Source organism: Chroicocephalus ridibundus, chromosome 3 (assembly GCF_963924245.1).
Source record: "Chroicocephalus ridibundus chromosome 3, bChrRid1.1, whole genome shotgun sequence".
Lineage (NCBI taxonomy): Eukaryota > Metazoa > Chordata > Aves > Charadriiformes > Laridae > Chroicocephalus > Chroicocephalus ridibundus.
Genome location: NC_086286.1, coordinates 31,960,128 through 31,972,127, shown reverse-complemented (window position 1 = coordinate 31,972,127; position 12,000 = coordinate 31,960,128). Strand labels below are relative to the sequence as shown.

The 12,000-nt window shown below is 38.0% G+C and overlaps 1 protein-coding gene across 2 annotated transcripts in view; it reads right to left on the bottom strand.

Moving 5' to 3' along the window:
* The window catches only part of LOC134512836 (protein kinase C epsilon type), a 115,367-nt gene that overhangs the window by 49,162 nt on the left and 54,205 nt on the right, over positions 1 to 12,000 (bottom strand). For both annotated transcript variants that reach the window (XM_063328632.1, XM_063328634.1), the window contains exon 9: positions 5,096 to 5,250. In XM_063328632.1, coding sequence (XP_063184702.1) covers positions 5,096 to 5,250 — 155 coding nt within the window. The remainder of the gene's footprint in view (positions 1 to 5,095; positions 5,251 to 12,000) is intronic.

Sequence of the window (12,000 nt, the reverse complement as noted above, 5' to 3'; positions counted from 1 at the left end):
TCCTGCTTTTACTGAAGGTGATGGAAATAGTTTGTTGCCCATTTGTGCCAAAAGCAAACTGTAACTTCTCTGTAGCAGACACCAGCAACAAGCAGTTTATGTGGGGAAGGGCTTGAGTTCCGGATATTCCTGTGCTTAGGTCTGAATATGCTACCCGAGGGTACAAGGTCTTTCTTGCCCTCCTTCACAGACCATAGCTCAAGCAGCAATTTAACCTTTAACTGTTTAGAGTTGCAATAATATGATCTTTACATACTTAAAAAGAAACTTAAACCAAAATGTTCCATGTCTAGTTTTGTAGTTTAAAAAGCCCCCCAAAAAAGGGAGGAGGGGAATTTTATTTGGCTGCTGCCATGCAGAAATAACACAGTAAGGTAACTTGGGAGAATGATGACTTTTAACATGTTAACCACTGACCATGCAACATTTTCATGGGTGTAAATATAACTCCTCGTTACTCTGCCAAGGTTGCACTGAATCATACAACCACCAGTGAAGTCAGACTTTCTAAATATTCTTATTTCACATAAAAACACACTAATGAAAGTGCTTTTAATTTTAGGTAGCTCTTCTTTCTGAAACACTGGTGTGTGTTACCCTGATAAACAGGAATGCCAGGAAAACTGATCACCCAAAGAAAAATTCAGTTAGTGTTCAAACAAGTTCTTGGGGGTACTTGTGTATGGAAAAAGCCCGGAGGTATTCAAGGATTGGCATCAGCATATTTATATTCACATTCTCATCAATTCAGTGTTAATATATCCTTCATCACAACCAACACACTAATTACAGAGTGCACAGAGCCTCAGAAAGCTGCAGCAAGTTACAGGCTGGATTATTACTTCATATTGCTGAGGAACGTGATCACCCATAGTTATGAAGGAGGACTCCCCCATGACCAAGTGCTGTATGATTTGAAGGCAACATCTCACAGACCTTACATTCGAAAACAAAAGAATGAGTTAACCCAAAGCAGGTGACACTAATTTCCCAGTTAAGATACTGTTCATCCTCTCAGGTGAACTGAAATTGTGTATGTTCAGTTTCCTTCTTTTACATTTCAGACGGAGCACCCCATTTAATCACTTGAATGGTCTTGGAGCACGCCAGAGATCATGCAACTATTGGCCCGTCAGGACTTCCCTGAAACAAGGTTTGTAGTTCACACAGTTATTTCCTAAATCAAATACGAACTGGGGGCACTGGCATTTATGTTAATGAAGTGGTACCCCATTCTAGTGCTGATGTCCCTGCCCGGGGAGACAACAGTTCTTTGTATGTATTTCAGGTCAGAGTGGGCCACTTGTGTCACCTCACTTGAACTCCTACAATGAGAGCCAGAGACACCCACCCAGGTACTCCTGTCCTCAGCCCAACAACTGCAGGTGAAACAATAAGATCTAACATTTACATATAACTGCGGAAAGTGCACAGGAATGTTCAAAGTCAGTACCAGAGGGGAGCAGGGAACTGGCAATTTCTCAACACCCAGTTTGTTGCATCTTCCCTATATGAGAATATATATTAAGCTGACAATGACTTGACTTTGAATATACCAGACTCCAGGGACAGGTGACAGTGAACATAGTCCACAAGCTTTCATCACCGAGTTCAAAGTCCAGTTCAGCTCACAAGCAAAATGAGATTCATAGTCTAGCCCTTAATACCTGAAGCTTAGATACATTTTTTCAAAGTGGTGCAATTGCATAACACAAACAACATTGACTGCCAGAAACCGCGATTGAAACGTCTCTAGTGTCTGATTGACTCTACTTGTATTATCAGGCCCCAGCTTGACATATGCCCGAATAGCTGCATGCCAGATGAGAGGGAAGGTGGCAGGGATAATGCAAATATTTTTATTAAGTTGCTGAAGTGTTTTTGACACAACAACAGTAACATTATACCTTTACAAATGCCACACCAAAAATTATCCTAAAGTGTATCTACCATACAAGATACATTTAGTAACAGCAGCATTTTTATATATAAAAATTGCGAGGCTCATCTTTATTTACAGCATGTGATCAATAAACAAAAGGGAGGTACGTAATTCCAGTAAGCAAACAGATAATTGGACGAGTCTGGGAACAACAGTTGGGCCAGTTGCAAAGACGTGAACTGACAGAATAATTTCTACTGCCAAACAGGGAGCCAGCTTTCTCTTTGAACTTCAGGGGAAATGAGGATAAACTAGTTATTATAAAAGATGATCATTTAGTATCATCATAGCACTTTCTAAAAATCTAACCAACAAGCCAAAGCATGAGCTAAAGCTAGTTATTTACTTCCAAAAATATAACTATGTTTAGCTGCAAACAAATACTTCCACATACATGGCTGAAAAAAGATCAGAAGGTATAGCAGCTATTTTGAAACCTGCATTTCCATCAAACATCTTGGTTTATTTATATATTCCCCATTTTCCTTGAAGTATTGCCCACACAAGCAGCATTTCCCACTTTGGTGAATAACCATTAATTTCACACCGCAATGTTTTTTCTAGAGATATAATTACACAGAAGACAAGTATTCTTTATTAAAATATCTGAAGGCATGTTAGGTAGTTATGACTGGTAGTTATTCAGGAGCATAGGGTTTTTTTCTTTTCTTCCCCCCCTTTCCTTTCCTTGTTTGCCAGCTAATAAGAGCTTAGGAGATGTAAAGGAGTGACTTGACCCCAATGCATTTTTAACATTGTAATAAATGCTGCAGTGAGGTACAGAACAATCGGGCTGAAACTGTCCTGTGCAGGACACCTATTCTAACATATGCTTGATATCAACACATGCATTCTGCCAGGGCCTGGCACACTATGAATGAATGGTGACATTTTCTTATGATTAATTCTTCAAAGATAATCTCTAACTTCTTCATTCTAATTGTATTTTATAGAGTAACTGGGATACACATTTTACAAATTGTTAAAGCTCCTAGTATCCCCCGGTTGGGAAAATGAGTTATTCTTACGGACATAACTATGCCCGGATCCAAAAGCCTGTGTCAAAGCAGAATACATCTAAATCTGTTCCTAATGTTCTTCCTGTTGCTTTTTTTAGTTTATGCTTTCATCCTACAGCTCATGTTATTTCTCTTCTTTTGCCTTTTCTGATAATACACCCAATATAACACACCGTTTACAATTTTAGCGTTTTACTATAGCATGCCAAAGACATGTCAGCATAGTTTCTGAATCAGAAATTCAGAGTAGCTTGCAAAGTTTAAATTACAAAGAATTGTCTCATCAGAATGACATTTTCCTTGGATTGAAGCATTTTGATGATAAAAAGTCATAGAAAGAATGCAGGCACACGCAGCTATTCAATGCAGCTAGGAGCCAAAACACAGCAGAAGCTACACATAAGACAAGGGAAAAGAGGGAGAAAAGAGAAAGAGAGGAGAGAGAAGAGGATGTGAGACGAAGGATGGTAGCAGAGAGAGAAAAGGGAGAATGAATGCACACTCATAAAGAAGAGGGAAGGTAACTTTACCAATTCTTTCTTGCTGGTTCACAGAAATCACTAAACTGACTGCTAACTACAAAGTGTCTAAACTCCAGTTTTCAGGAAGAGGAAATTAGCTCAAGTCTTTTTATGGAAACAAATCCTCAAAATCCTTCTACTTTTTAAAGTACCAATCTTGTCTGTTTCCTTTATGATAGATACTTATAAATTCTGAAGTTGTCACGTTCTACTATCTAAACGTACAAATACATAGCTTTGGAAATAAATGCAACGAGTAGGAAATGTGATACAGGCAGCAAAGGTAAGAAATGTGTTGGATCTTCAGCACTTGAAAACAAACCTACACAAGGTGGTACGGCCGAAAGTCCAACCCAGTATGCAAACATCATACCAGTGTTAATACAAGGTGGAGATTAAGAGCTGCAGCTAGCAAAAAAGTTTTCTAAAGGCAACTGGATTTTTGTCTGAAAGACCCCTTTCACAGAGATTTATTTTCCACAGAAGATGCAATGTCCTGCTGTTTGTGATGTCTCTGGAAAGGAGACTACTTCTCTAAGAAGTTTCCCTTTGAATCCCAGTTGGTGGGAAAGCCAATGGCCTCTGATGGAAGTTACCGTTCAGTTCTGGTTACTAAACATTTAACATTCACTTCTTTCAATTTCTAGTACTCTTGAAAGCAGCCTTAATATGAATGCAGGGATGTGACAAATTCCACATCCTCATCTTGTTGTTTCTGCTCTAGAAATCTGAGGCTGCCTCTCCCTGAGATGACTATCCCGAATCAAAACTGATAACCTGAAAGAGGGTGAGAATATCAAAAGAATATCAAAACTCAGTTAGATCCACAGGACTCAGAATTTCTAGTAGACAGGACAGACCTGTATCACAAACCTATAAAGCCCTCTGCTTGTGAAAGCCCAAATTTATTGCAAGCAATGACAGGCTGCTGAAAACAAATCAACACATGGACATCAGGGTGAAAATTTTCAAAGTGATTCTTTACTTTTGATAATAAAAGCCTATCCCTAAACACATTCTTCACCACAGTGCAACAATATGCACTTTTTTCTGGATGGGTGCTGAAGATTAGAGATTTGGGAGCAGCAGGGCAGAAGTTCAAATAGGTGCGGGGCACTTGCAAGCAAATGAGAATTGTCTGCAAAGAGCCACTTCCTGCTGGTGACTAAGCCTTCACCCAAACAGTGAAGAGGAAGGGGCATAAGTAAAGCATTGCAAACGACCATCCCGATTGTATCAGAGTGGAGACAACTAGGACAAACAAACTCAGGAAGTGGCAGGGAGTTAGAAACCAAGAGGAAATCTATGGCACAGAGAGGAAAGTGAAGAGATTGCGCCGATCTGCGGAAAGGTCACCTCTGGGTCGCACTGTGCCAAGCTTTTTCAAAACGGCTTTATTTGGACTATAATACAAAACTGGCACACACAGCTGGCGACTGCTGCAGAGGCTATTCAAATGTTAACATTCTCAATAATAAACAGCCAAAAAAAGTTCTATGTAAGCAAATTGGAACAAACGACTAATCTAAATCTGGTTGCTAAGAGACAGAGGATTTCAGCCAAAACCAGTCCCAAGCCTCAAGAATACTTTATTTTTGATCAAAAAAAAGTACCTGTAGATGACGCCATGTTGGTGAAGAAACATGAGTGCTGATGTGACCTCTGCTGCATAAAAGCGGGATCGAGGTTCGTCAAATTTGCGCGAACGCTGGATTTGAAACATTAGGTCTCCTCCATTTACATATTCCATGACGAAAAAGAGGCGGTCCTGAAATTAATTAAACAGTGCTATTTAGCTAATTTCTTTTACTCACACAAAGGACTGCTTGAAGCTACACTTTAGGCAACTGCAGCATTTGCGTCAAGGAATGAAAGAAACAAACGTTACAATTCCGAAAAAGGAAAAGCTGACAACCAAAATCCCCCAAACCTAAAGAAAACAAGACATGAGTCTCAAAGTGAGAAATGAGAAAAAGGGAATAGAATCAAAATGTAGTAATAAGCCACACACACACAAATCTCCACACATCAAATACATATGGAATTATGACCAATTTTATAAAAACAACAGACATACTTAAACGATGCCATTTCTTTTAAAATTTAGCCATAACAACGAAGAGATAAAGCCAATTTTGTCAACTACTGAAGAGCTGCTGGGCAAATTTCAGGCTCCTTACTTCTTCTCTTATCTCTTACCAGCTACTTTGTCTGCAAAGTATCTTTCCCAAATTATGTGAAAACGAATTAGGATTGTTAAATTATAGAAACCAGTGCTGACAATCTCAAACACTTACATGTGACTCTCGTAAGACAATGAAATATAATTACATTATTAAAATACATATCAAGTTTCTTTTATTTTCTTATGATGCTTATCACTTCAAAGTTCAAGTTTTCAAGCCTTATTTCACAATGAAGAACTAGAAATGAACTTTACTTGAGAACAGCAACTGAGATTCTCAGGCAATCACCCCATTTTGGCATATTTAAAAAAAAAATAATCCAAAAGTTAAGTGCTCAGTGAAGCAGTCATAACTGAGAACACCAGTAAACTACATGTGTGCTTAGCATCTTGAAACATTTATGATCTAAACTGACAATGCAAATGAAGGCATAAGCAAAGAAATGACACACATCCACTTGATATAACTTAGATCCTATTTTTTGTTAATGATTCTTATAAATTTTCATAATTTCCCCTAATCAGTATTAACAGCCCTAAATCATCAACTCTTTGCCCATTCACCCTTGGTTTGTAAGCCGACTTCCACATTCTTAATTTTGTTACTGTAAAATATCTATGCACAAGAGTTTAGGCAGAGGTGGAGGTAATTCTCATGCGACACGGAGAACGGATCTGAGCACATACTCCTCGCTCTGCATTAGCTCAAGTGACATAAATATGCGTCCTTGTCTGGACCCACAGTACACAGGTGTGTAAGTGCGGGACTTCACCAAAGAGAGCCCCTCTCCAACTTTCTGGTCACACTGCAGTTTGGCTGTAGCTCATGGCGTCTGGTGTGCTGGGCTGAAGAAAAGGAGACAAGATACAGCATTGCTTTGGATGAATAAATCCAACAGAAGATGGAAGTTAATTAACCTCCCACAAGTGAATCCAAGCCTGCAGATTACATAGTTTATATATATGAGTCCAGAAATTAATAAATGTTTACTGTTTGCCTTTAATCATCTACTCTGCGGCTCAGATTCAATGCATAGCACTTAAAAATATCCTTAAAATTAAGTGTCTGCATTAATCCTTCTCATTAAGTGCCTAAATGTTATACTTATCAGGGATGTTTCCTGGAGGAGACTAGAAATGTTTGGCTGACTTTTTGCTGATTACAGAAAGAGGATGCAGAAAAAAACCTTGCGCCTTTCCTCCCATATCTTGGGAACACAGAAACTGCTAGACTGGATCAAATTCAGGATCCAGGTAGACTGGCATTCTTGGTGAAACACTGCTAACAACTTTGGTACATTTTCCAACATTTTTCTTACCATTCCCTAGCAAGGAAAACCTACTAAAGAATAGCATCAAAGCTTCTAGCTGTATCATACACTCAAAAGAGCACAGCTTTAGAGCCATGCCTTTGTTCTTTTTGCAATGCTCAGTACTGCTGATAAGAAGCATTCAAAATCATAGTGCAGATCTCTTGACATTAGTGTAGGCTTTAAATATCACCTCCTTTGCTTGTTTTAAGCAAAAATATGGGTCCTTGTGCTGTCTCTCTGATTTCTCTCTGGAACCGATGAGAATTACAGCCTTCCTTTTAAAAGAAAATCTGATATCTCTCAGATGGTCTTATGATTTCAGAAGCTAGAGCTTAAGGATAACACCAAATGCAGTCAGCTTTGTGATAAAGTCAGTCAAAAGCATAGCTATACTGGCACTGTAATGTAACATCAGAGGATACAACATCCCTAAGAAGATGATGCAGGCGTTGTCCTTCATTAGGCTCCTCATCACTGCACTAGAGACAGAGTACCTCTGAAGAGCAGTTTAGGTATGAGTGTCCCTTTGCAACACGTTGCCTTAGATTATCTCACGTGGATATAGTTCAGTGTTTCAAGCACAAAACCCATTTGGACTGCTGGCTGGGGAGCATGTCTCTAACATTTCGCTAAAGTAACTTCTAATGCTTGCTTAAGTTGAAACTTCTTACAGTGCTATTTTAACCTTTCCAAAGTCAACAGTCTGGACGTGAGTGGGCACAATCAGGAAAAGGAAGCTGCAATTCACGTTCCCCTGAGCAGCCACACTCATTCTCAACAATGCTACCTTTTTTTCTGCACCCGTATGACAAGTATAAAACGACGCTGCTGCAAACTGATTGCCCTGTGTCTTACAACTGCGACTCCCAAATGGTGATCCTCAACTTGCCACTAAGCTGGGGGCTGCTGCTCCCAATGGTGGACACCACCACTCTTCCAGCTGAGAGTGACTGTAAACACACACACAAAAAAGACTGGCACACACAACTGTTTAGATCATGGCCGCTTCCTAACTTATCATGATATACATTGTATCTTTTTTATAATAAATACTCTTTATTTGATCCAAACAGAATCCATGTTTTTTGCGACATTCACCAAATGCCTAATTGCCCATTCTAAATATCAGAAATGGTGTTCAGTTCAAACTTCAAGTTCTTTTATTTTGGTTCAGTCCTCTGAAGGGCATTTCCAGTTTAGTCAACCAAAAATTTAACCTGGATTGTTTCGCAGAATATCTTGTCATTAGACAGCCTGAACAAAAGCTTTAGCAGCAGCTCGATTCACAGAGCTGAAGAGTGATAACTCTCCCATCCTCTTTCATACCTTCCTCCTTATGCACATCCCATTCTCAATGCGAAGGGGTATTTCTGGCAGATTCTGCAGCTTAGTTGACCACCTCTTCAAAAGTGTACCTACTAAAACCAGAATTAACAGCTCAGTAATCAAAATTGCTCTGCTGTTGCGTTTTTCTGCTGTACACTGATATTTCAAGTTACTTTTCCAGTTTTCCTGGGTGCACATTTCAGCTTCCTACTGAGAATTCACAGAAAAAAAATTAGTTTGAAAGTTTTGTTCTCTGTTTACAGTGAGTCTGGGAAAGGGCTCGATTTTGAGAGAAGAAAAATACTAATTCTCACCCACTCACATGAGTGGGTGGGATAAAACAATAGGATGCAGAACATGCACTTGCGCAGCAAGACAGAGTTCCAGTATAAGAAGGTACCATCTTTTTTGATGAAATATACTCAGTCCCTATGAAAACTACTTTCTTAAAACCACTCTCTGGTCTTTGTTTGGTCAGGACAATGACATGATCAGCTGGGACTCAAATTTACATGAAAAGAGGATGCAAGAGACAAGAGACTATTTTATGAATATGAGCTGAGTGTGATAAGTCTATTTTTCTCCTGATTCTCATAACCTCAACAACAACAGAGACTATTTTAATTTTTGCTACTTAAAGTTTTTTCCCTACCTTTCATCAAAACTTCATGATCAAAATATAGGTTCCTAACACTCTGACGATTTCCTTTCTATCATAATGTAAGCACACAGGCAGAGTGACCCTCTGTGACTTCAATGCAGAGAGGAGTTAATCCTCAAACAGTAATTGTGAAATAACTGCATTATACCTGATTATATACATCTCACTACATGTATCACCAGGATATATTCAAATATTGAAGTGAGAGAATATAGTGAACGCCCTAAAGAATTATGCATTAAGGGACAACACAGTGTTTACTCAGTTAAAAATGAGATATAAGGTATGACTTTATCATTGATTGTGTTCCAAGAGAAAGCTGAATGGGTTTGGTTTGGACTGCATTATTTTTGGACTCCATTTTCATAACATTTGAGAAGTACGTTTTGATGAACAACATAAATGTAAAGCAGTCCTGGGAACTCTTTATATAAACTAAAAAAAAAAAAAAAAGGTAAAATCACAAACAAAGGCATTATAGATTAATCCTCTCTTGGCATCTATAAAGCAAAAAAAGTACTGCAAAGTAAGCTAATATGTTTTCTGAAGTAATTAGATTCTTTTACAGGATTTATTTTAGCCCTTAATCATACCTGCTTTTCCTTGAATTACTCAAAAGGTATGGTTGAACGAGAATAAATGGAAAGAAAAACAGAGCAGAGAGCTTGGGTAAGAGATTTTAAAAGCAAAGTGGACGTGAAACAGGCTAGAAGTCAGAACAAAAAAAGTTCAACTTCACTCTGTATTTCCATAGTATTTTCTGACGATGGCTTTAACTACTATACTGGAATGTGTAACTGCCTGTCTTAACATCTCTATTATCCAGTCTCATTTCTTGATTTTCTTAATTGAGATACTCTCCTCCGTGCTTTATGTTTTCAAAACTGGACTCTAAAAGCAACTTCTTTTCTAGTCTCTGTCCCTATCGCTATCTGTAGAAGTACACTTGCCACTCAAACTAGAAATCTTGTTTCTTCTTTTCTCTCATTCCACTCCTTTAATTGTGCCCTCATTTCATTTTCATCCTCCTTGACATCCAAAATAGTCACCCTTTAGCTCTACGGTAAATCCTTCTAACTAATCCTTTACTCACTATTCTGATTATTACCATAACCTTCCCTCTGCAAAACCATTCTCTGATTTCTAGTTTTATTTACATATGTTTTGTTAACATCAGCCTATATATGATGTGCACTCCCTACCAGTTTATATTTGCTTGTTTTTAAATGTTATGAGTCCCACTGGATATAGTTTCTACTTGTTGTGTCTTTTGGAATAATTGTATGTTTTTAATTGGGAAAAGGGGGGTGATATCCAGAAATATCAATAGTAATAAAGTCTCAGGACATAACAGACTCAATCCAGCTCCTTTTTGTGGAGGTGTGATTAATGACCAAGACCTTCCTGCTAGTAAGACCAGATAATCTTGCCAATCAGTTTTGATTTAACAGATGACACTACACAGCCTACTAGTTGTTTAGATGTGGAATAATACCATTGTTGAGGAACAAGCTTCTACGTAAACCCTGTATGAAAGCTGTATGGAAAGACTTTGATGTATTGTTTACATTAATTATTGTGTAGCCCTTAAAAGATTTTTTTTTTAAAATCGTTATCAGTCATTAACCTGCCTGTCCTTTGTTTGTTTTCCAATTAAAATCTCATTAACATTAGATTGCAGCTTAAAGACAATCCATTGATAGACATAAGGCCAAGTACAATTATCACTGCAATCTGAAGAGTACAAACGTCTTATTTTTCTTTCAGTCGACTCCTAGCAGCTGGGGGACCCAATATACAGTTCAGCACAGCCTCATTACTGAAATATTACAAAACAAAAATAAATCATGCAATCTGTCTCCCACTTTCAAATCTGAGATGTGCATCCATGCTACAAGCCTGAGAACAAATCTTTTCACTACTGTTTTTTTGTCTCCCATTTCAACTCTTACAACACTTAACACCAGAGAAGTCAGGAAAGGCATCAACATGGACTCCTCAAGTAAAATTCACAACTGATAAATCATAGCAGCCTACTCCAGCTACCTTTTTTTCCTTCATTTATGTTTTCACACAATTGGCTGTGAATAAATCAAATGCTTCCTGATTCTATTTCCCTAAACTATATGTGGATATACTTTTTTCCCTGTGAATATACTTTTTTCCTCCCAATTTCAGATAGTCATATTTGAATTAGATCGCCAGAGGTTACTGAAAATATCAAGGAAACTAATGTTTATTAAATACGGGTAAATTTAAATACAAAAGAATTTGCATTCTACTAGAATACTACTACATCATGGAATATGTTTAGCCACTAAACTCAGTGCAAAACAGAAGCCAAAGATACATCTTTTACTGCACAAGAAGTCAGGCATATCACAACATTGGTATGCTCTGTAAGACGATATTTTATTCATATCACGCATGTATGGAATTCTTTTCCAACTTGTACAAAACTGTGATTACTTAACTCTATTTAAACAGGATGCTCAAACAGTTTGTTTAAAATTACCTAAAACTACAGCAACTGTCCCACTCCTCAGAACTTGAATAAACATTTCCTGCTTCTGATGGAAAACGCGCAGGCACACTGTACACAAAACTATACGCAAACCTTCAAAACCCTGAGCAGAAGATTAAGCAGGGTGGCAGATTCATCTTCCACAATCCCAGCATTAGGAGGGACAAAGTTGAAAAACAAGAGAAAAATCAGGTACAACACTAAAGAAACAACAAAAAGCTCCCTCTTGCTCATTTGATCCCTTTTTGAAGTTTACAGTAGCAATCTTCAACAGGACACCATGACATGTTATCTGTCTCTGATTTCAGTGTTTATATTCAGGGTTAATTGTGGGGTTTTTTTCCTGTTTTGTACCGATGCTTTAATGGAGTTCCAAGTAAGAAGGGAACAATTTCTATGAATCCCATATCTCTAGGAATAAATGCCCTGTACATAGGAACTGCTATCTTAAATTTCACACAGGGTATTTGCATCTTCCACTTAACAAAAAATGCACACATTCAGATTTT